Below are 24,106 nucleotides of genomic sequence, written 5' to 3' on the forward strand. Positions count from 1 at the left end.
GACTGCAGGACACTGGACCGAAAGCCCCCAACCAAGCCCTGGTTGCCAACCTGCTCCTTTCTTAGGTTCCACTGGTGAAAGCGGCTCTAATACACAGGCCCAAGGCACTACGGTACACCTCACAGGCCAGTAAGAAACAGGCCCTTTAATTGGAGATTTTAAAGGTTACAGGTTATAGCTTTAACTCCTTCTGAGACAGCATCCATTTCTCAAGAGGCCTGAGCAGGAAGCTCCGGGAGAAACAAGCATGCGGAGCTGCTCAGGGACGTCACCTGGGAAGCCTGGTGTCCACTCCCACCTGCTTGGCCCCTGGAACTGGGGCCCCTGGAGCTAGCCAGGCCGTGGGGGCACCAGAGAGCACAGCACCCTAGTGGCCAGCGTGGAGCTCCTGGACCAGGTGAGCTGTCTTGAGCCTCAACAACCCAGGTGAGGAGGTCTGGGAGGCCACTCGTGGCCCTCCCCACCCGGACAAGTTCAGGGCACAGTCTCGGCCGGGGGGTGGCCACGCAGGATGTCGAGGTCCAGCATCACGGGGCCCAGCAGCCCGCGGCGGAAGGTATGGAGGAAGTCACGGGCTGCCGCAGGATAGTCAGGCTGAACAACGTTCACGTCACCTGGGGGATGGGAGGGATCAGTGAGGAAGGAGCCTTCATAGCAGCACGGGCCCAGCCCTTACCCACCTGAGGGACCAGCCCTAAGAGACTCTAGGGTGGCATCAGGGAAGCCCAGGGAACAGGATCACACTCAGAAAGAAACCAGCTGGAGCTGCGCTGCCTGGAGCCTCCAAGGCCAGGCACATGAGGCCTGCAGGTGTCCACCTAGCACTGCCCATCAAGCGGCAGGGCTGATGGACCCTCGGAAGCCTGGACTACGAGCCCTTCCTCTCCAGAACTTTCTGTAGCTCCCCTGCCCTGAAACCCAGTCCCAGAAGACCCGCCCGCATGCTCCTTCAGACGTTCCTCTCCTCCCTGCCTCCTCTGGGGACGGCCGGGGTCCCCCTGGGTGATGGGGTGAGGCTCCAGTGCCCGCATCAGCAACCTCACTCACCCGTGCCCGTGAGCACCTTCACCTTCTGTGTCTTCCCCAGCTTCACAGCCACACTCTTCAGCACACGCTCTATGCTGTCACAGGCACTGCCCAGGCCGTAGTGCTGCACGTACCTGCACACAGGCTGCAGGTCAGCACCAGGGGGCCCAGCACTGACACCACGCAGACAGCCAGGTGCACAGCCAGCCAGGCCGGGCCCTTCCTCCTGAATGCCACAAAGGCCATGGCTAGGCAACTCCTGTGGGTGACAGTGACTGCAGTGCTGTGGATGACGAAGATGGCACTGGAGGTGACTGGTGCTGAGCCCCGGGGGAGAGCCACTAAGAACCATCCCTGAGCTTTGTCCTGTGTGGCCATGGCCAGCAGCATGGAGGGTGGCTCCCACCACTGGAGCTCTTGCTGCAACGGGAGGAATACCAGCTGTTCACATTCACAGGCTTCATCCACCCTATCCAGGGGCAGGGACAGGCAGGCCTCTGTGCAGGCCCAGGTCCTGGAAACTAAAAGAGTAGCACAGCAGACCATCTGCAAACACACTGTTTGCTGCTAAGGATGGCACTCGGTGACTTCCAGGCAGCCAGTACGCCTGCATCCTCTCCCCCCGGCTGGGTGTTTGAGCGGTGTTTCCTAGCACACGGACCAGCATGGGCTGACTAGGCACCCAGCACTGCTGAGCGCCACCCAGTGGTTCTCACGGGCACTCGGACTCCTCACAGTGCAGACTCTGGGCAGAGAGGCCTGGAGGGAAAGGCCAGCACAGAGCAGCAACTCACAGGGACAGACACCACCCTAAGCCTCAGGAGCCCAACTAACCCAGACCCAACACTTTCCCAACCTTCCTGACAGCCAGGGGTGAGGGCAGCCTGTCTCATGGCTCCCACGAGGACAGGCTCAACCTTGAGGAGGCTGGAGCCCTCGGACCTGGTCACAGCATGACCCGGTAACACAGGACTCACCACAAGGCCCAGCAAAGCAAGACATGAGCTCAGAGCCCACGGGGGCGTCGGCACCCCGAGTAACACGGGTTCTAAATCTCACTTCTGGGTGAGCTCAGAGCCCATGGGGGCGTCGGCACCCCGAGTAACACGGTTCTAAATCTCACTTCTGGGTGAGCTCAGAGCCCACGGGGGCGTCGGCACCCCGAGTAACACGGGTTCTAAGTCTCACTTCTGGGTGAGCTCAGAGCCCATGGGGGCGTTGGCACCCCGAGTAACACGGGTTCTAAATCTCACTTCTGGGTGAGCTCAGAGCCCATGGGGGCGTTGGCACCCCGAGTAACACGGTTCTAAGTCTCACTTCTGGGTGAGCTCAGAGCCCACGGGGGCGTCGGCACCCCGAGTAACACGGTTCTAAGTCTCACTTCTGGGTGAGCTCAGAGCCCACGGGGGCATCAGCACCCTGAGTAACACGGTTCTAAATCTCACTTCTGGGAAGCAGCAAGCGTGAGCTCTCAATCAGCAGCCTCAAGGGCCCCTGGTGCTCCAAAAAAGCTGTCCCAGGAGAGAGAAGCAAGCCTGGAGAAGACCCCTGCCCACTCCCGAGACCTGCCAATGGGTGAGAACTCCTGCAAGCACAGGACTGTTTCCAAATAACCGAGCTATCCCAGAACAAAGCTCAAGAATTTTTACAGGAATGCAGACATCCATCACCTCACAAGGTGAAACTCAAAATACATGGCGTCCAGCCAGGCACGGTGGCTCACGCCTGTAATCCCAGCACTCTGGGAGGCCAAGGTGGACGGATAACTTGAGGTCAGGAGTTTGAGACCAGCCTGTTCACCAACATGGTGAAACCCTGTCTCTACTAAAAATACAAAAATTAGCCAGGTGTGGTGGCACACGCGTATAATCCCAGCTACTTGGGAGGCTAAGGCAGGAGAATCACTTGAACCCAGGAGGCGGAGGCTGCAGTGGGCTGAGATCCTACCACTGCACTGCAGCCTGGGCGACAGAGTGAGATGCCATCTCAAAAAAAGAAAAAAAATACATATATATATATATTATCCAAAATATTAATATATATTTTATATATATATATAAAATCCAAAAATTGCCAGGCCTACAAAGGAGAAAAACAGACCCCTTAATGAGAAGAAAAATCAGTCAACTCAAACTGACCCAATGTTAGAATTAGCAGACAAGACATTAAATCTAAGCTGAAACACGGAAGATATTTTTTAAAACAATCCAAACTGAACTTGCAGAAGTGAAAACTATGAAAACCACTGAGTGGGATGAACAGCAGATTAGACATTGCAGAAGAAAAGATGAGTGAACCCGAAGACACAGCAACAGAAACCGCAAATCAGGCACAAAGCTTTACTGAGCCGCGGTGGGACGAGGCCAAGCAGCCTGGTACCTGCGTGCCTGAGGTCCTGAGGAGAAGAGAGGGACAGAACAAAAGTCTGCAGATATAAAGGTTCAAAATGATCCAAATTTCATGAAAACTACAAAGCCCCAGATCCAAAAATCTCAATGAACTACAACTACAAGCAGAAGGTAGAAAACCATACCAAGGTCCATCGTAATCAAGTTGCTCAAAAGCACTAAGAGAGAAAATCCTGGAGGCAGCAGAGGAACAAACACGACAGCAGACAGCTCATCAGACACCACGCGAGTGATGAAGGGAGACCACCCCCTGTCAAGCACTAAAAAACCCCGTCAATCTGGAATTCTATACATAGAGAAAATATCTTGCAAAACAAAGGTGAAACAGACACCTTCAGACAATCAAAAGCTGAAAGAATCCACCACCAGCAAACCTGCCTTACGATACATATTAAAGGAAATCCTTCAGACGGAAGTAAAATCACACCAGAAGGAAACCTGGACCTACACAAAGAAATTAGAAGGTGTGGATGGTAAACTGATGGGAAAATATATAAAACTTTTTTTCTGGGATTTTATATTTCTTTAAAAGATAATTGTATGAAGGAAAAAACATGTATCTGGAGGTTATAAAATATGTAAAGGTAAAATATATCATCATGATGATGGCACAAGGATCAGGATAAGAAAAATAGAAAATCACTTAAAGACATACTATACACCCTAAAGCAACGTCTCCCAAAAGTTGTAGACAATAAGCTAACAAATAAGATACAGTAGAATCATTTAAAAATATCCAATCCTAAAAAGGCAAGAGAGAAGACAAAAGAAAACAAAAATTGAGACAAATAGGCCGGGCATGGTGGCTCACACCTGAAATCCCAGCACTTTGGGAGGTGGGTGGATCACCTGAGGTCCGGAGTTCAAGACCAGCCTGGCCAACATGGTGAAATGCCATCTCTACTAAAAATACAAAAACAATTAGCTGGGCGTGGTGGCGCGTGCCTGTAACCCCAGCTACTCAGGAGACTGAGGCAGGAGAATCACTTGAACCCGAGGGGTAGAGGTTGCAGTGAGCCGAGATCGCACCATTGCACTGCAGCCTGGGTGACGAGCAAAACTCTGTCTCAAAAAAAAAAAAAAAAAAAAAAAATTGAGACAAATGGAAAACAAATAGCAAGATAATAAATTTAAATCCATAAATAATCACATTAAGTGATTAAATGTAAATAGCCTAAATACCTAAAAGGCAGAGACTGTCAGACTGGGTAAGAAGCCAAATCCAACAATACAAAGAAGCAGACTATAAGAAACGTATAAATATGAAGACACAAATATGCTAAAAATAAAAGGACAGAAAAAGATACACCATGTTACTGTTAATCAAAATAAGCTGGAATGGGCCAGACGCAGAGGCTCCCACCTATAATCCCTGTACTCTGGAGGCCGAGGCGGGCGGATCACGTCACGCCTGTAATCCCTGCAGTCTGGGGGCCGAGGCGGGCGGATCACGTCACGCCTGTAATCCCTGCAGTCTGGGGGCCGAGGCAGGCGGATCACATGAGGCCAGGAGTTCAAGACCAGCCTGGCCAACATGGCGACACCCCCTCTCTACTACAAATACAAAAATTAGCCAGGCATGATGGCGCATGCCTGTCATCCTAGCTACTAGGGAGGCTGAGGCATGAAAATTACTTGAACCCAGGAGGCGGAGGTTGCAGTGAGCCAAGATTGTACCTCTGCACTCCAGCCTGAGCAACACAGTGAGACTCCGTCTCAAAAAAACAAAAGAAAACAAACTGGAATGGCTACATTAATATCAGACAAGATAGATTTCAGAGCAGAGAATATTCTGAAGGATAAAAAAAATCATTTGGCCGGGCGCGGTGGCTCACGCCTGTAATCCCAGCACTTTGGGAGGCCGAGGCGGGTGGATCACAAGGTCAGGAGATCGAGACCACGGTGAAACCCCGTCTCTACTAAAAATACAAAAAATTAGCCGGGCGCGGTTGTGGGCGCCTGTAGTCCCAGCTACTCGGGAGGCTGAGGCAGGAGAATGGCGTGAACCCGGGAGGCGGAGCTTGCAGTGAGCCGAGATCGCGCCACTGCACTCCAGCCTGGGCGACAGAGCGAGACTCCGTCTCAAAAAAAAAAAAAAAAAAAAAAAAAAAATCATTTGATAATGATAAAGGCATCAAATCATCAAGAGGACGTAACAATCTCCTGAGCATTTCTGTACCTAACAGCAGAGCTTCAAAATACACGAAGCCAAAACTGATTGAACAACAAGAATAGAGAAATCCAGTTATAGTGGGAAATTTCAATACCCCCCTCACAATAATTGGTAGTACAAACATAAAGTCAGCAAAGTAGAAATAAAAAAATAAATATCGAACAGAAATAATGACATAAAAACAAAGACAACAGAAAGTCAATGAAACCAAAAGCTGATTCTTTGGAAAAATAAATAAAATTAATAAGCCTCTAGCCAGACAGTTCTCTTCCACTTGAAAAAGGGCATCTAAGAAACACCCATGCCTAATATTGCGCTTAATGGTAAGAGAGTAAAAGCTTCCTACCTTAGATCAGGAACAAAAAAAAAAAAAGATGTACCACATCTCAAGCACTAAAAAAACCTGCCAATTGTATTGAAGACTGTGGCCAGTGCAATAAAGCAAGAAAACAAAATATGGCATCTGGACTGGAAAAGAAAAAGTAAGATGATCTTTATTTGCAAATGACGTAATTGTCTAGGTAAAAAATCTATTGGAATCTACAAAGAGCTACTAGAATGAATAAATGAGTTTAGCAGGGTTACAAGATACGAGATCAATATACAAAACTCAATTCTACTTCTATATACTGGCAATGAAAAATCAAAAGTGAATATAAAAACAACACCATTTACAATAGCATCAAAAATATTAAAAGAGTTAATAGAGGGAATGACATCACCAAATAGAGAAGTAGAAGCAATCTGGCTCCACTCACCCTCTCAAAACCAAAACCAAACATCCAGCACCAAGAATATCACAGCAATATTCCAGAACTCAAATCTGAGGATGAGACCAGAGAAGTGAAAAAACTCCAGGCAGACAGTAAGCTGCAAAGAACCTCTAAGCAAACATCCAAGAAAAAACAAAACAAGCCAGACAGGAAAGCTTAGATAACAAATCCTTGAATGCAAAACCACAGACATATGTGCACAAGAAACAACAGCGAACGGAAAACCGTGACCTTCTCAAACAGACAAAGCAAAGAGCCAATGACCAACCTTAATGAGATGGCAACATGTCAAGTGCTCAAATCAAGAATTCAAGATAACAGTTAAAAAAAAAAACTCAGCAAACTCTGACATAGAAAAACAATTCACAAATTTGTCAGACAAATTTAACAGAGATTGAAATTTAAAAAAAAAATCAAACAGAAATCCTGGAACTAAAAAATACATTTGTTGATCTGAAAACCGCATTACAGGCTCTCAACAGCAGAATGAATCAAGCAGAGGAAACAATCAGTGAGCCTGAGGACTGGCTATTTGAAAATATACAGAAGAGGGAACACAAAAGAGAAAAAAGAATTAAAAGGAATGAAGAACACGTGCAAAATACAGAAAACTGCCTCAGAAGAGCAAACCTAAGAATTACTGGGGTTCAAGAAGGAACTGAGCAAGAGGAAGAGGCAGAAAGTTTATTCAAAGAAATAATTACAGAAAAATTTTCAAACCTTCAGAAAGACATAAATGTCCAGGTACAGGGAGGTCAGAGATCACCAAACAGATTTAATCCAAATAAAACTACCCTACAGAATATAATAATCAAATTCTCAAAAGTCAAGGATGAAGAAAGAATCCTACAAGCAGTAAGAGAAAAGCAGCAAATATATTTATAAAGGAGCTCCAATGTATCTGGCAACAGACTTCACTAGGAAACCCATATAGGCCAGGAGGCAGTGGGATGATATATTCAAAGTGCTAAAGGAAAAAAAAAATGCAACTGTCAACTCAGGACACACTTTCAAACATGAAAGAGTAAAGCTGAGGGAATTCATCAGACCCAACTTACAAGAAATGCTAAAAAAAAGTTCTTCAATCTGAAAGAAAAAGACACTAATGTACAAAAGGAAAACATGTGAAGCATAAAACCCACTGGGAAAAGTAAATACACAGACTCAGAATAATACTGTGTATGTGGTGTGCATTCATTCACATCTCTAGTATGAAGACTAAAAGAAAAATGTACCAAAAATCATAACTACAGCAACCTGTAAAGAGATAGCCAATATAAAAACAAATAAATCGAAATAACAAATGAAAATTTGGGGGAAAGATGCAGCTAAAGTACAGAATTTTTTAGTTTTTTGTTTCTATACTTTCCTCTGTGATCAAAGATAAGGCGTCATGTGTTTAAAATAATTTTTTAAGAGGGGTCTCACTGTGTCACCCAGGCTGGAGTGTGATGGCATGATCACAGCTCACTGCAGCCTCAAACTCCCGGGCTCAAGCAATCCTCCTATCTCAGCCTGCTGAGTACCTAGGGTACAGTCACAGAGATAATTTGTTATAAATATAAAATGCTTTTTGTGAGCCATCTGATGGTACACTACATGTAATATATACACTAAAAATACAAAGCAACAAATTAAAACATACCAACAGAGAAAATCTCTTGACCACATGCAAAGGAAGACAGTAAGGAAGAGAGGAGTTACAATCAGAAAACAAGCAACAAAATGGCAATATTAAGTCTTTATCCATAATATTGAAAGCCAATGTACTAAATTCTCCAACTAAAAGACGTAACAGTGGGCCAGGCACAGTGGCTCATGTTTGTAATCCCAGCACTTTGGGAGGCCAAGGTGGAAGGATCACTTGAGGCCAAGAGTTGAAGACCAGCCTGGGCAACATAGCAAAACCTCGCCTCTACAAATAAATAAATAAATAAATAAATAAAATACCCAGGTGTGGTGGCACATGCCTGTAGTCCTAACTATCAGGAGGCTGGGGTGAGAAGACTGCTTGAGCCCAGGAGTTCAAGACTACAGTGAGCTATGATCACACCACTGCACACCAGCCTGGGCAACAGAGTGAGACCCTGTCTCAAAAACAAGCAAAAAACACAGAGTGGCTAAATGGATTAAAAAACAGGATCAAACTTATGCTACCTATAAGAAACCAACTTTACCTATAAAGACACACACAGACTGAAAGTCAAAGGGTGGAAAAACATAAATGGAAACCAAAAAGAAAAGAGCAAGAATAGCTGTACTTATAGATGACAAAACAGACTAAAAGTCAAAGACTGTAAAAACAGCAGGAGCAGCTATACTTACAGAAAATAGACTTACAGGTCAGACTGTAAAAAGACACAGAGAAAATCACTATATGATGATAAAGGGGTCAATTCAGCAAGAAGATATAACAATTATAAATATCTATGCATCCAACACCAGAGCACCCAGATACATAAAGCAAACACTGAGAGACTGAAAGTGAGAGGCGGACTGCAACACAGTAACAGTAGGGGCTTCAACACCCCCGCTCTGTAGGGTGTTTCCAGCCAGAAATCAACGGAAACACTGGAGTGAAACCGCACGCTAGGTCAAGCAGCTCTAACTGACATTTATGGAACATTTCACCCAGCTGCTGCAGGACACCCATTCTTCTCATCAGCAAACGGAACATTCTCCAGGAGAGAACATATGTTAGGCCATAGAACAAGTTTCAACAGATTCAAACAAGTTGAAATCATACTATCTTTTCTGACTACAAGGAAATACAACTAGAAAGCAATAAGAGGAACCTCAAAAACTACACAAACACATGGAAATTAAACAACAGGCTCCTGAATGATCAATGGGTTAATAATAAGAAAAATTTTAAATTTCTTGGAACAAACGGAAATGGAAACACAGTATATCAAAGTCTATGGGATACAGCAAAAGCGTTGCTAAGACAAGTTTATAGCAACAAACACAGTAAAAAAAGCAGAAGACTTCAAATAACCCAACCATGAACCTCAAGGTACCAGAAAAGTGAGAGCAAACCAAATCCAAAATTAGTAAAAGAAAAGAAATAATAGAGATCAGGAGATCAGAGCAGAAGTAAATTAAATTGAGACTAAAAAAAATACCAAAGATCAATGAAACAAAAAATTATTTCAAAAACATAGACAAGGCAGGCACGGTGGCTCACTCCTGTAATCCCAGCACTTTGGGAGGCCGAGGCGGGCGGATCACTAGGTCAGGAGTTTGAGACCAGCCTGACCAACACAGTGAAACCCCATCTCTACTCAAAATACAAAAAATCAGCCGGACGTGGTGGCGGGCGCCTGTAATCCCAGCTGCTTGGGAGGCTGAGGAGAATCACTTGAAGCTGGGAGGTGGAGGTTGCAGCGAGCCGAGATCATGCCACTGCACTCCCCAACAGGCGACAGTGCGAGACTCCGTCTCAAAAAATAAATAAATAAATAAATAAATAAATAAATAAAAATTCACAAACATTTAGCTCAAATTTAAAAAAGAGAAGATCAAAATAAAATCAGAAAACAAAAGGGACATTACAACCAATACCACAGAAATACAAAGGATCGTTAGGAACCACTACGAACGACTATACCGCAACAAACTGGAAAACCAGGAGAAACGTACAAATTCCTGGGTGCAAACACCCTGCAAGACTGAGCCATGAAGAAATGAAAAACACCTGAACAGACCAATAAGTAATAAGATCAAAGCAGTAATAAAAAGTCTTTCATCAAAGAAAATCCCAGGTCCTGATAGCTTCACTGCTGAACTTCCAACAGTTAAGGAAGAACTAGTATCAACTGTACTCAAACTATTCAAAAAAACTGAAGGGGGGAACACTTCCAAAGTCATTGTACATGGCATTATCCTGCTACAAAAACAGACAGGGACACAGCAGAAAAAAAAAACGACAGGCCAACATCCCTGATGAACACAGATGCAAAAATCCTCAACAAATGACTAGCAACCCAAATTCAACAACACATTAAAAAGATCATTCACCACCATCAAGTGGGATGTGTCCCAAGGTTGCAAGGATGGTTTAACATATGCATATCAATCAACATATAACATTACACAGAACCAAGGGAAAAAAACAATCATTTCAACAGATGCTGAAAAAGCATTCAATAAAATTCAGCATCCCTTCATTATAAAAGCTCTCAGCAAACTGCATATAGAAGGAACATACCTTAAAACAATAAAGGCCATATATGACAAACCCACAGATAACAGTGTATTGAACAAGGAAAAACAGCTTTTCTCTAAGATCTGCAACACAGCCCATTTCTACCACTTTTATTCAACAGAATACTGGAAGTCCTACCCAGAGCAATTAGGCAAGAGAAAGAAATAAAAGTCACCCAAATTGGAGAGGAAGAAGTCAAAATTATCCTTATTCACAGATAACAAAATCTTCTATTTGGAAAAACTGAAAGACTTCACCAAAAAACTGTTAGAACTTACAAAAAGGTTTCAGTAAAGATGCAGAATTCAAACCCAACATAAAAAAATCAGCAGCATGTATCATGCCAACAGCAAATAATTAGAAAAAGAAATCAGGCCAGGCGCGGTGGCTCATGCCTGTAATCCCAGCACTTTGGGAGGCTGAGGCGGGCGGATCACCTGAGTCAAGAGTTCGAGACCAGCCTGACCAACAGGAAGAAACCCCGTCTCTACTAAAAATACAAAAAATGAGCCCGGCGTGGTGGTGCACACCTGTAATCCCAGCTACTCGGGAGGCTGAGGCAGGAGAATCGCTTGAACCCAGGAGGCAGAGGTTGCGGTGAGCCGAGATCGCGCCATTGCACTCCAAACTGGGCAACAAGACCAAAACTCTGTCTCAAAAAAAAAAAAAGAAAAAAGAAAAAGAAAAAGAAAAAAAGACATTAAGAAAATCCCATTTACTGCTGGGCACGGTGGCTCACACCTGTAATCCCAGTACTTTGGGAGGTCGAGGCAGGTGGATCACAAGGTCAGGAGATCAAGACCATCCTAGCTAACACGGGAAACCCTGTCTCTACTAAACATACAAAAATTAGCCAGGTATGGTGGCGGGCACCTGTAGTCCCAGCTACTTGGGAGGCTGAGGCAGAGAACTGCTTGAACCCGGGAGGCAGGTGTTGCAGTGAGCCGAGATCGCACCACTACACTCCAGCCTGTGTGACAGAGCAAGACTCCGTCTCAAGGAAAAAAAAAAAAAAGACTTAAATCTAAGACCTGAACCTACAAAACTACTAGAAGAAAACAAAGGGGAAATGCAAATTCTTTTGGAAATTGGTCTGGGTCAGATTTTTTTTGTGTAAGACCTCAAAAGCATAGGCAACAAAGGGGAAAAAAAATAGGCAAAAGTAAAAAAATTTACATCAAGTTGAAAAGCTTCTGCACAGCAAAGGAAATAATCAACAAGCTAGGCCTGTAATCCCAGACGCTCGGGAGGCTGAGGCAGGAGGGTCTCGAGCCCAGCAGTTCGAGGCTGCAGTGAGCTATGATCGCACCACTGCACTCCAGCCTGGATGACACAACAAGACCCGAAGCAAGAAACAAAACTATCAAAGCAGTGACGAGACAATCTACAGAATGGGAGAAAATATCTGAAAATTATCCACCCAACAAGGCATAAATAACCAGATTATATAAGAAATTCAGCTCAACAGCAAAAACACAAATAACTTTATTAAAAAATGGACAGAAGATCTGAATAAATATTTCTCAAAAGAAGACATACAAATGGCCAACAAGTGTATGAAAAATGCTCAACATGACTAATCACCAGAAAAATGCAAATCAAAACCACAATAAGATTTCTTTTTTTTTTTTTTTGGAGACGGAGTCTGGCTCTGTTGCCCAGGCTGGAGTGCAGTGGCGTGATCTCAGCTCACTGCAAGCCCCGCCTCCCAGGTTCACGCCATTCTCCTGCCTCAGCCTCCCGAGTAGCTGGGACTACAGGCGCCGCCACCTCACCCGGCTAATTTTTTTTGTATTTTTAGTAGAGACGGGGTTTCACCATGTTAGCCAGGATGGTCTCGATCTCCTGACCTCGTGATCCGCCCGTCTCGGCCTCCCAAAGTGCTGGGATTACAGGCTTGAGCCACCGCGCCCGGCCCACAATAAGATTTCATCTCACCCTAGTTAAAACGGCTTTTATGAGAAAGACCAGGAATAGCAGATGCTGTTGAGGATGTGGAGAAAGGGGAGCTGTCGTACACTGTTGGTGGGAATGTAAGTTAGCACGGCTATGGAAAACAGTATGGAGGTTCTTCGAAACACTACAAATAGAACTGCCTTGGCCGGGCGCAGTGGCTCAAGCCTGTAATCCCAGCACTTTGGGAGGCCGAGGCGGGCGCATCACAAGGTCAGGAGATCAAGACCACAGTGAAACCCCGTCTCTACTAAAAATACAAAAAATTAGCCGGGCGCGGTGGCGGGCGCCTGTAGTCCCAGCTACTCAGGAGGCTGAGGCAGGAGAATGGCGGGAACCCGGGAGGCGGAGCGTGCAGTGAGCCGAGATCGCGCCACTGCACTCCAGCCTGGGCGACAGAGCGAGACTCCGTCTCAAAAAAAAAAAAAAAAAAAAAAAAAAAAAAAAAAAAAGAACTGCCATCGGACCCAGCAATCCCACTACTGGGTATAGCCCCAAAAGAAGGGAAATCAATATACTGAAGAAATACTGCACTCCCATGCTCACGGCAGCACTACTCACAACAGCCAAGATTTGCAATAGACCTAAGTGTCCATCAAAGGATGATGGAGCCGGGCGCGGTGGCTCAAGCCTGTAATCCCAGCACTTTGGGAGGCCGAGATGGGGGGATCACAAGGTCAGGAGATCAAGACCATCCTGGCTAACACGGTGAAACCCCGTCTCTATGAAAAAATACAAAATATTAGCCGGGCGTGGTGGCGGGCGCCTGTAGTCCCAGCTACTCGGGAGGCTGAGGGAGGAGAATGGCGTGAACCCAGGAGTCGGAGCTTGCAGTGAGCTGAGATCTGGCCACTGCACTCCAGCCTGGGCGACAGAGTGAGACTCCGTCTCAAAAAAAAAAAAAAAAAGGATGATGGATACAGAAAATGTGGTACATAAAACACAATGAAATACTAGCCATAAGAAAGGACAAAATCTTGTTATTTGCAGCAACACAAACAGAACTGGAGGTCATTCTGTTAAGTGAAATAAACAGGCACAGAAAGACAAATAATGCATGTTCTAACTCAAAGGTGGGAGCTAAAAATGTGGACTTCATGAAGACAGCAGACTGGTGACTACCAGAGGTGAGGGGGAAGAGGGGATGAATAGAGGTTGATTAATGAATAGTTAGGAAGAAGGAATAAGGCCCAGTGTGCGAAAGTTCGGCAGGTGACAACAGTTAACAAGAATCTACAGTATATTTCAAATATCAGAAGAGAGCAATTCAAATGTTTCCAGCATGACATAAACGTTTGGGATGATCGATATCCCAATTACCCTGATCTGATCATTACACATTACACGAATGTATCAAAACGTCACAGGTACCCTGAAAACATCTATTTTGTATCAATAAAAGATAAATCTTGGCATTAAAAATTTAAAGAGTTAAATACAGGCCGGGTGCGGTGGCTCAAGCCTGTAATCCCAGCACTTTGGGAGGCCGAGACGGGCGGATCACAAGGTCAGGAGTTCGAGACCATCCTGGCTAACACGGTGAAACCCCGTCTCTACTAAAAAATACAAAAAACTAGCCCGGCGAGGTGGCGGGCGCCTGTAGTCCCGGCTACTCGGGAGGCTGAGGCAGGAGAATGGCGTAAAAACCCGGGAGGCAGAGCTTGCAGTGAGCTGAGATCCGGCCACTGCACTCCAGCCTGGGTGACACAGCAAGACTCCATCTCAAAAAAAAAAAAAAAAAAAAGAGTTAAATACAAATCTTACAAAAGGTATGAAAGATCTAATACTGGAAACTACAAAACACTGCAAAGAAAAACTAAAGAAGACCTAAATAAATAAAGAGATGACACTGTATTCATGGGTCAGAGACTCAGTGTTACAATATTGTCAATTCTTCTCCAGATTCAATGGAATCTGCCGCCTGGCCCCAAGAAAAACAGGGAGTTTTGCAGAAACTGACAAAGTGACTGAAAAATTCATGAGAACCAGGAATAGATAAAGCAATTTTGACAAAGAAGAGACAAAAAATTTCAAGTCTCATATTAAATCAGAAGCAGTTACCAAGACAGTCGGTCACACAGATAAGTGAAACAGGAAAGAGTCCACAAACAGACCCACACATATATGGACAACTGATTTGCAACAAAGATGCAAAGACAGTTCAGGGGAGAAAAGACAGTCTTTTCAACAAACGTTTCTCTTTTCAACAACTGGTTCTCCATGTGCAAAAAAAAAAACTTCAATCTGTAGCTTGCACCATATACCAAAAAATCAAAAAGGATCATAGCCCTAAATGTAAAACCTAAAACTATCTTCAGTGAGGAAACCCTGTGACGACCCTGGTTTCGGCGAAGGTTTCTCAGATATGTCAAGAGCACTCCGGAAAAGGTCTAGCTGATAAACTGGACTGCATGAAAATTAACAATTCTACTCCTCGGAAGACACTGTGAAGAGGACTGAAAAGACAAGGCACAGACTTATTTACAAACCGTATCTCTGATTAAGGACCTGCATCCAGAATACATTAGAAAAACATTACAGGCTGGGCGTGGTGCCTCACGCCTATAATACTAATGCTTTGGGAGGCTGAGGCGGGCAGATCACCTGAGCACAGGAGTTCAAGACTAGCCTGGGCAACATGGGGAAACCCTGTCTCTACAAAAAATACAAAAATTAGCTATGTGTGGTAACACACGCCTGTAGTCTCAGCTACTTGGGAGGCTGAAGTGGGAGGACTGCTCGAGCCCAGGAGGTCAGGCTACAGTGAGCTGAGATTGTACCACTGCACTTCAGCCTGGGCAACTGAGTGAGACCCTGTCTCAAAAAAAAAAAAAAGATTAAAACTTAACAATAAAAAAAGAAACAACTCAGCTAAAAAAAAGAAAAAGAACAGATATTTCCCCAGAGAGGGATGACAAATGGGCCCATGAAGATGCCCAACGTCACTGTCAACGGGGAAATGCACACTCAAATGCTGTGCGACGCCTCCACACGCCCCTCAGACGGGGGACAGTTAAAAGACTGATCTCAGAGAAACGGAAGGACTCATTCTCTGCTTGTGGGCATATAAAACAGTGTAACTCCCTTGGAAAACAATGTGGCGGTTTCTTAAAAAGCCAAACATATGCCTCCCCTATGATCCCGCCACTCTACTCCTAGGTATTTACCCAAGGGAAACAAAAGCCCACATCCACACAAAGACCTGTCGGCACACGAAGGTTCACAGCAGCTTTATCTGCAACAGCCACAACCTGCAAACGACCCACATATCCGTCAACGGGTGACAAACTGCAGGCACCTGGACACCGCTTGGCAATGAAGAGGAATTACAGACAACAGCTACGACACACGAGGACCACACAACAATCGTGCCGAGTGACAGCTCGACAAGAGTGTGTATCCTGTGTGAGTCCATCTACGTGGAATTCTAGAAAACTCCAAGCAATCTATAGGGACAGAAGACAGCTGCTGGGCTCGGGCAGGGGCAGGAAAGAATGATCACGAAGGAGCACAGGGGACTGGGGGTGACGGGAACACTCGTTTTTTGATTGTGTTGCTTTCACAGATGTAACTATACTCCTGAACTTGTCCAACTGGACGCTTTAAATAATGTGCAGATTACTGTGTTTGTAATACCTTTATAGTGCCAGTTTGTTTGTTTTTAATGAGGTGACTAGGAGGAGGGGCCTCGGCTGCCCTGCATTCACTGCACTCACCCAAAGCGCTGGTGTCTGTTGAGGGTGAACAGCAGGTAGTCAGCCATGGTCTCCTCCCCGACCAGGTGGTCCAGCACCGTTCCTGTGGAAGCAGCAGCCGAGGTAAGCACTGGAAAGAGCCCACATCTATGCTCTTGCCAAGCTCCAGCACATCCCTTCCAGTCTCAGCCCAAAGACACTGTGCTCGTAAGGAAGAGGCCACCCACCGACAGAGGCTCCCATGGAGGACGGCACTCGGCTGTGGTCCCAGGTCCAACTCCTGCCTGGCATCCGCAACCTACCTCTCTGCCCCAGTCCATCAAACAAGGAAAGCAAAGGCCGCTCATGGGGCCACTCACGGGACAGGGCGTAACGGTGACCAGAGCCCATCAGCTATGCGCTACTACAGCTCTCACACTAAGCTCCAAGGAAGGTCCGGCAGCAACCAGGTCAAAGGCAGTAACAACCCCAGTCTAGGGCCCTGTGCCACAGTCAGTCCTAAAGGTGGGGTGGCAAGGGCCCCAGCCCCAGCCCAGCCCCGGCTCACCACACAGGGCCAGCTTCAGGCCTGTCTCCACACTTTCAATCCGAGGAGCCAGCACTCCAGGAGTGTCCAACAGGAACATCAGGGGCCGCTCAGAGACCTGTGTGGGCACAGAGGGCACAATCAGGCCGCAATGGCAGCCTCCCACCCAGGTGGGCTGCTCAGGAAGCCTGGGCAGCCCCTGACACCCAGCGCTCCGAGGAAGGCCTCGGGGACCCAACCCCACGGCAGCGTCACTCTCACGAAGCTCCAGGCTCCCCAGAGGATCTAATTCCCAATTAATTTGGAGAATAAATAAAAGCATCAGGTCCCAACAGCTTGTCTTCTGCTCCCGAACAAACCACAAGGAAGGGAGTGGAGGGCGGGGGACGTGCTGCTCAGGTCTGCCCTGACTGCTGCGTGGCCCTGGACAGTGGCCTCCTCATCTGGAAATGGGGAAAACAGTGTGCCTTCCCCGAAGGTTTGGCGTAAAGACTATGAGGACTATGGAGTAAGGATGGGGGCAGCACCTGCCAGGGGGTGCTCAGCGGGGACACTGAGTGGAGGGAGGGAAGCGTGGTCAGCAGCAGGAAGCCACGCAGAGGTCAGCAGGTGCCAGATGCCTGCACAGCTCCTGACAGAGTGCTGGGCCTGGCCCCTGAGGACTCTACCTGAATTCTGGACATCACAGCTCTGGTGATCCCAGGCTCGCCACCCACCCTGGCGGCTTTTCCTGCAGGAAAAGGAGAAAAGGAGGCATGTATACTAAATACAGAAGCTGCAGAACAAGCAGGGAGACGTATGTAACAAACACATCTGGCCAAAATGGAAAAACCTAAAAGCCAAATGAGCTTCCCAAGGCCATGATTTGTTTCACTTTCAGTCCCAAACCAGCTCACAGCAACGGCACTTTCCAAGCCACACAGAGGCTGAGATTATTCAACAAACGCACCAGAACTTGCCTCCCCAGGACTGGAAAGGAACTGTCAGACTGCGGCGGTCAGACCAGAGCTGCTCCTTCCACGCGGTCCCCCTCCTGGACCCACCCCTGCACCCCAAGGTCAGCCTGCCTCCCACAGCACTGTCCACAGGGGGCTGGCTGCTCCAGGACCCAGCTCAGGGGATATCCCAAGATGAGGCCACTCCACTGTGGACAAACAATGCAAGAATAAAAAAACACAAGTGTCCATCCAGATGAATGGACAGACAGAATGTGGTCTGTACACACAATGAGGTGATCAGCCTTAAAAAGGAATAAAATTCTGACACTCAACACAGATGAACCTTGAGAAACATCACGATCAGTGACATCAGCCAGTCACAAAAGGCCAAGTACTGGGAGTCCCCTAGGAGGAGGTAGTTACAGTCATCACATTCACAGACAGAAAGTGGAACAAGGGGTGTGCGGGGCTTGGGGAGTGACTCTTCATATTTACAGTTTCATTTTCAGGTAACCAAAATATTTGAAAATAGTGGTGCTGGTTACATAACCCTATAAATGTACTTAATGCCACTAATAAAAAATAACATGCTTAAAAATAAACTTAAAAGAATAAATGACTGTAACAACTCTCCGATTAGCACCAAAAACACTCTCTGTAAAATAAGGGTTCGCTATAGTTTAAAGCCTTCAGATTTGCACATCACAAATGGGTTTGTTAATAAATACCTTATTAATGTGAAAAATGAAGCCAATAAGGACTTGAATTAAACTTGAAAACACTGAAGGAAAAGAGCACACGGGGCATTGAGGGGTGCTGGGGGCTTTGGCTTTGAATCAGAGTCAGAAAAGCTAGGAGGGAGGAGCGGAGAGGAGCACCTGCGACTCCAGAGTCCAGGAAACCTCCAGCTACAGCAAGGCGGACGCCATCGGAGGAATGGCCTTGCGGCCTCCCTGCCTGATAATCCAGTCCTGTCTACTTCACACGCTTTGAATTCTCTGGATCAAACGGATTTAAATAAATGAAAAAATACCGAAGTTTAGAAAAGCCATCCTCATATTAAAGATTTTAAAAGAGAGAAAAATTAAGTGTGAAATTCACAGCAGAATGACCTGGTCCCACTGTTCAACCCTCCTGTGAACTGGACTGAACGAGACAAGCCCAGATGCGCTGGGGGCTGTGGGGTCAGCAGGAGACTGGCAGTGCTCCTCGGGCACGTCCCCTCCGGGAAAGATGGAGGTATCAGCACACCAGCCGCACGCGCCAGTACCTTTCCTGAGGTGCTGCCTCCGGAGGGAGTTGATCAGGGAGGACTTGCCCACGTTGGGGACCCCGATGACCATGATGCAGTACTCCAGGTTCTGTGGAGGCAGAGAGAGGGGTCACAGGGGCCACCCTGGCCACTAGAGTCTGAGATTCTCCAACCCCACCCAGGCAAGGGGACCCCAGGCCAGGCCAGCTCAGGGAAGAACGGGAGGTTAACGCAGAGGCTCTGCCCACCCAGTGGGGACGGCCTCAGCCCTTTCCACTGAAGAGAACGAGAGGACAAAGGAGGGGCCTCCCTGCCTGGGGCGCAGCACCTTCTCCTTGGAGAGGCCAAGCAGGAGGGGCTGGCCCATCCCGCGCCAGCCTCCCAGCCCCGGGTCCCACCAACCAACCTCTCCTCGGTGGTAGCGGGGGCTGCTCCCCATCAGCTCAGTGACCATCGGGATGATCTGCAACAAACACCCACTCACAGAGCCACCCCAGGTCGGACGTCTGTGCACCGACCCACTCCTGCCACCTCAGAACAGGATTAGGGATTCCAGGTCTCCACTTTCACACATCAGTTAGGAAAACAGAGACCTTGTATCTGGAATTCTACCCAACATTTCATAGGCAAACTGGGCATTGCCCTTCATCTGGAGGTAGCACACGCAAGTATCCGGTGCTGGGAAACTGGAGTTCTGTCCAGCTCAGACGTCAGACTGAGCTCTGGGGCCGGAGGACCACCTATGCCCGTCCCCTCCTATCAAAAACAAGCAGGGCAGACCCGGGGCTTCAGGGACAGCTGTGACTGTAACTACCTTCTAATGAAGAAGTACATCAAGCCAGAAAATTCTGCCACGTACAACTGGAAACATGAGCTACCTGAGTCTCCAAAAGACTCTGACCACCTACAACCCTGGAATGTGTTCACAGCCTGACCTCGTGCCCTCAGTACAGGGAGATGCACTTGCCCCAGGAGATCACATTCATGTGTGGCAGCTAGAAACCAGTACCCAGGATCTTTTCCAAAGCTCTGCTTCTTACTAAAGCATAAAACAGTTTATAGTACTCCTCGAACCTACTGAAGCAGAAACGTCAGAGCACAGACAAAAAGCCTACCTGCTTGACATTTTCATCCTTTAAACAGTTGGTAAAAATGACATTTTTTAGGCCTTCTCCTTCTAAGCGTTGCATAATTTTCTGAAAGACACAAAACATTTCCATTTGACTTTTTTTATTGGAGTCTTGGCTCTGTCACCCAGGCTGGAGTGCAGTAGCACAATCTCGGCTCCCTGCAACCTCCGCCTCCCCGGTTCAAGTGATTCTCATGCTTCAGCCTCCCAAGTAGCAGGGATTACAGGCGTGCGCCACCACATCCAATTAATTTTTGAATTCACTAGCCCTAACATGCAGTGAAACCAGTGCAAAGCTGTATCATATTTCTAAACATCAGTGTTGTTCATCAGTGGACCTAAAATATGACTGATGCTTAAATCAACAAGTCCTTCACCGGTTCAGCTGGTTTTATTGAGCTGTCCATCAAGATGACATGGATGGAGAGATCAAGCACAAGACACACACCTGAAGCCACACACTCTGGGTAGCAAATGCACTCGGGTGTCCCTGCTCAGGCAGGTGGAAGGCAGGGCCACCCAGAGGCAAGTCAACCTCTCTCCCTGGATTCTTCAGAAGCACTGGCCTTTCTCTGACCAGGCGAGACACTGCTGTGCCCTGTACTAGACGGCTACCCACCAGTCTACAAAAAGTTGCATTTCCAAAGGCAGAAGTAGCCACTGAAGTGATGTAAAAGTACCTAACTAGCGAAAGCACTTGTGATGATTTAAAAAGTAAAATAAAAAAAAAAAACAGGCCAGGTGTGGTGGCTCACACCTGTAATTTCAGCACTTTGGGAGGCTGAGGCTGGCGGATCACCTGAGGTCAGGAGTTTGAGACCAGCCTGGCCAACATGGCGAAACCTTGTCTCACTAAAAATACAAAAATTAGCTGGGCATGGTGGCACACACCTGTAATCCCAGCTACTCGGGAGGCTGAGCCAGGAGAATTGCTTGAACCCAGGAGGTGGAGGCTGCAGTGAGCCAAGATCGCGCTATTTCACTCCAGCCTGGGTGACAACAGCAAAACTACATCTCAAAAAAAAAAAAAAAAAAAAGACTGGGGGCGGGGGGTGGTCCACGTCTATGTTTACTCAAAAGAAACCATAAACATCAGCTGTGTGGGACAACGGGCCAGTTCCACGTCTGGGTTTTTTTTTGTTTTGTTTTTTTTTTACCTCTACACACCTTGCCCAGGGTCACCTGCACCCCTGACTCTGCTCTTTGCTTTGGAAAAATCCTTTAGCTCCTTCGGGCCTCCCAGCAGCGCTCTCTGCTTCTGAAATCCCAAGGTGTGCACAAGCTGGCTGGTGGACAAGCCCTTGGTTCAAAGCCGCACACCGGACACCTGGGGGCACCACAATCACCACAGAAGACCTCAGACCAGAATGGCCGCATGTGGCTACTAAAACTAATCAAGCAAAATGTGAAAGTCACATGTGGCAGTAGACACATGTCAGGTGCTCACAGGCAGCCACCGCGTGAGACACAGAGACCCCATCAGCAAGGAAAGGTCCACAGCACCACCGCGGCCACCACTCGGGCTCTGGCAGCACAGCCTGGCCACTTCCCACAAGAGACGCGCGCTCACTGGGTGTCCAGATCACGAGCCACACGTTAGAGGGAGGAACGCCGTATGAGAAACGATGCTGGCACACTTCTGGAAAGAAAGGGCTGTTTCTAAAGCAGAGCCTGCCTGGGCAAACTGACAAGAGTATGTGTCCAGCAACTCTTCTATTAGAACAACCGACCTAGGGAAAACACAGCCACACTGCTGAAGGCATCTGCGAGAAAGGCCTTTACCTGCTGCTCTGTAAGATCCGCCAAGTCCATCTTGTTGAGGACCAGCAAGTGAGGCTTAAGCCCAAGGGTTTCCTGAAACAGAGGGTTGCGGCCTGAAAGTGGGATGTGGCAAAATTAAGGTAAAAATTCCACCAAAGCTTTACCAGCCAACCAACTATTTTTCTTGACATCAGTGAACGAGTCATCACATCTTGCCAATTCATTCCTCAAGTACAGGAGGAAAGCCCCAGCTGGCAGGAACATTTAAACGGAGGTTTCACAGCCTACCTAGAGAATGCCACCGCTGCAGCCTACTGTCAGGCTTGAGTGACCCAGACACATGTATGAAACATGTAAGTTTCAAAGACACGCAGTCTGGACCCCACACCACAGATTCCGACTAACTGGTCTGGAAAGGGGCCTACCAATTCCTATTTTTAAAAGCCTCCCCAGGTAATTCTAACATGTAATATGACTTCAGGCAGAGGGGCCTCCCCTGCTCTGTGAAAGGATATTCGGGCATCATGGACCTCGATGATACAGTCCACCAGCTTCAGGCTGCTCTTCATCTTCTTCAGCCCTGGAAAACAGGAGGACGCCTCAGCGAAGGAGCTCACAACCTTTCTAGAGTAAACGATTCAAGCTGCACCATCCAGTGTGACACGCCACCATAAATAACCTACAAAGTCTACATCTGAGTGAAGCGTACTAAGTAACAGGTAACATCCACTGAGCGCCTCCTCCGAGTTCCACACCCTTGGAATGGGAGACGGGGAGGCGCCCTGCCAGAGGGTGGGCCATGTGTCAAAAGCCAGATGCGGTCTTCACCACCTGACTCGTGGCTGACTCTGGGTGGAATATTTAACTGCCATGGGGTTTTTTTCTTTTCTTTTTTTTTTTTTGAGACCGAGTCTCACTCTGTCACCCAGGCTGGAGGGCAGTGGCGCAATCTGGGCTCACTGCAACCTCCGCCTGCCAAGTTCAAGCAATTCTCCTGCTTCAGGCTCCCAAGTAGCCGGGACTACAGGCACGCGCCACCCTGCCCGGTTAACTTTTTGTATTCTTAGTAGAGACGTGGTTTCACCATGCTGGCCAGGCTGGTCTCGATCTCCTGACCTCATGATCCGCCCGCCTCGGCCTCCCAAAGTACTGGGATTACAGGCGTGAGCCACCGCGTCGGGCCTTTCCATTTCCACGGGTCTTAATCTGGGCTATAAAACAGTAACACTGGCTCATCAGGCCCCTGCCACCTTGTAGGAAAAATGACCAGTCCCCTAACCAGGAACACCACACACAACCGAGATAACAAAGCTTCCAGCTTCCCTCCCCTCTAGTGTTGTCCAAAGACCGAGGACACAGCCTCAGACACCCACACGGACCCTTCTTCCAGCTCGGCCCCCAGAGCACGCAGAGCCGAGGCAGGAGTGGCCATCGCCACACCTAGAGGGGCTGGGCCGGCCCCAGCGGTCTTCTCGGGGCCGAACTGTGACAAACAGTAAGAAATTACCAAAGACTTATTTAAGCAGGAAAACGACTCAATATATGAGTTAAAGCTGAACAGGTCCTTCATGCCCGCTGTTTCATTTAGTCCCCAAAAGACTCAGAAGTCTATCTTGTCAAGAACACGTGGAAACGGAGGCTTCGGGGGATTAAACGGGCAGAAGGCACTTGCTGGGAACAGAGGACGGCGCGGCGGGCCAGAGGTCGGAGGTCAAGCAGGCCCCGGGCCCGCGGCTGCGTTGCGGGGGCACTCGTGGGAACGGGCCTCTCCCGCAGCTGCGCAGAAGGCGTCTCGGCAGCTCCGGGAGCGGGTGAGACCGGGGAAGGAGGGAAGACGAGGGAGGAAGGGGGGGCCCGCCCAGGACGACCGGGAGAGACAGGCGACGGCCGAAACGGCGGTGGGAGGGTAGCACAGGCGCCGCGGCCGTGGGCATGACCTTGCCCCTCCCCGCCGTGCCTCACCCTTGGCCATGTGGCCCGGGAACCAGCGCGCCACGTCGCGGCCGCTCAGTAGGAAGTTCTCCCGCCAGGCGGCCTGGGCGGTGCTGCACAGCGCGCGCGGGGCCAGTGTCATGGCAGCACCGTCCCCGGAAACGCTCCCGCAGCCGACCTCCTGTGCGCCGCCGCGACCCGCCTCTCAGGTTCCGGCGCTCCAAGGTCCCGCAGCACGGCCCGCGCGTGCGCACGACGTCGCCTCCGCCCCCGGCGAAGCCTGGAGTGGGCGGGCCCCGGGCCCAGGGGGAGGGGCGAATGGTGGGCCGGGAG

The 24,106-nt window shown here is 48.1% G+C and overlaps 1 protein-coding gene across 3 annotated transcripts; it reads right to left on the minus strand.

Annotated features, from left to right (window-relative positions):
* Nucleotides 1-115: 115 nt before the first annotated feature.
* Nucleotides 116-24,000, minus strand: LOC105471294 (mitochondrial ribosome associated GTPase 1). 3 transcript variants are annotated; one of them, XM_071068888.1, is made up of 11 exons: nucleotides 23,804-23,973; nucleotides 22,355-22,421; nucleotides 21,863-21,965; nucleotides 20,067-20,147; nucleotides 19,358-19,414; nucleotides 18,970-19,060; nucleotides 17,430-17,491; nucleotides 16,783-16,879; nucleotides 16,257-16,338; nucleotides 1,048-1,160; nucleotides 116-614 (listed from the first exon to the last, which is right to left on the minus strand). In XM_071068888.1, the coding sequence occupies exons 1-11, from the start codon at nucleotides 23,913-23,915 to the stop codon at nucleotides 475-477; spliced, it is 1,005 nt and encodes a 334-aa protein (XP_070924989.1). In that variant the 5' UTR covers nucleotides 23,916-23,973; the 3' UTR covers nucleotides 116-474. The 3 variants fall into 3 exon arrangements, with proteins under 3 accessions (XP_070924989.1, XP_070924990.1, XP_070924991.1); XM_071068889.1 differs by lacking the exon at nucleotides 23,804-23,973 and adding an exon at nucleotides 23,349-23,743; XM_071068890.1 differs by lacking the exons at nucleotides 116-614; nucleotides 1,048-1,160 and adding an exon at nucleotides 1,186-1,446 and having other exon boundaries at nucleotides 23,804-24,000.
* Nucleotides 24,001-24,106: the final 106 nt, after the last annotated feature.

This window comes from Macaca nemestrina, chromosome 9, assembly GCF_043159975.1.
Source record: "Macaca nemestrina isolate mMacNem1 chromosome 9, mMacNem.hap1, whole genome shotgun sequence".
In the NCBI taxonomy this organism is placed as follows: Eukaryota; Metazoa; Chordata; class Mammalia; order Primates; family Cercopithecidae; genus Macaca; species Macaca nemestrina.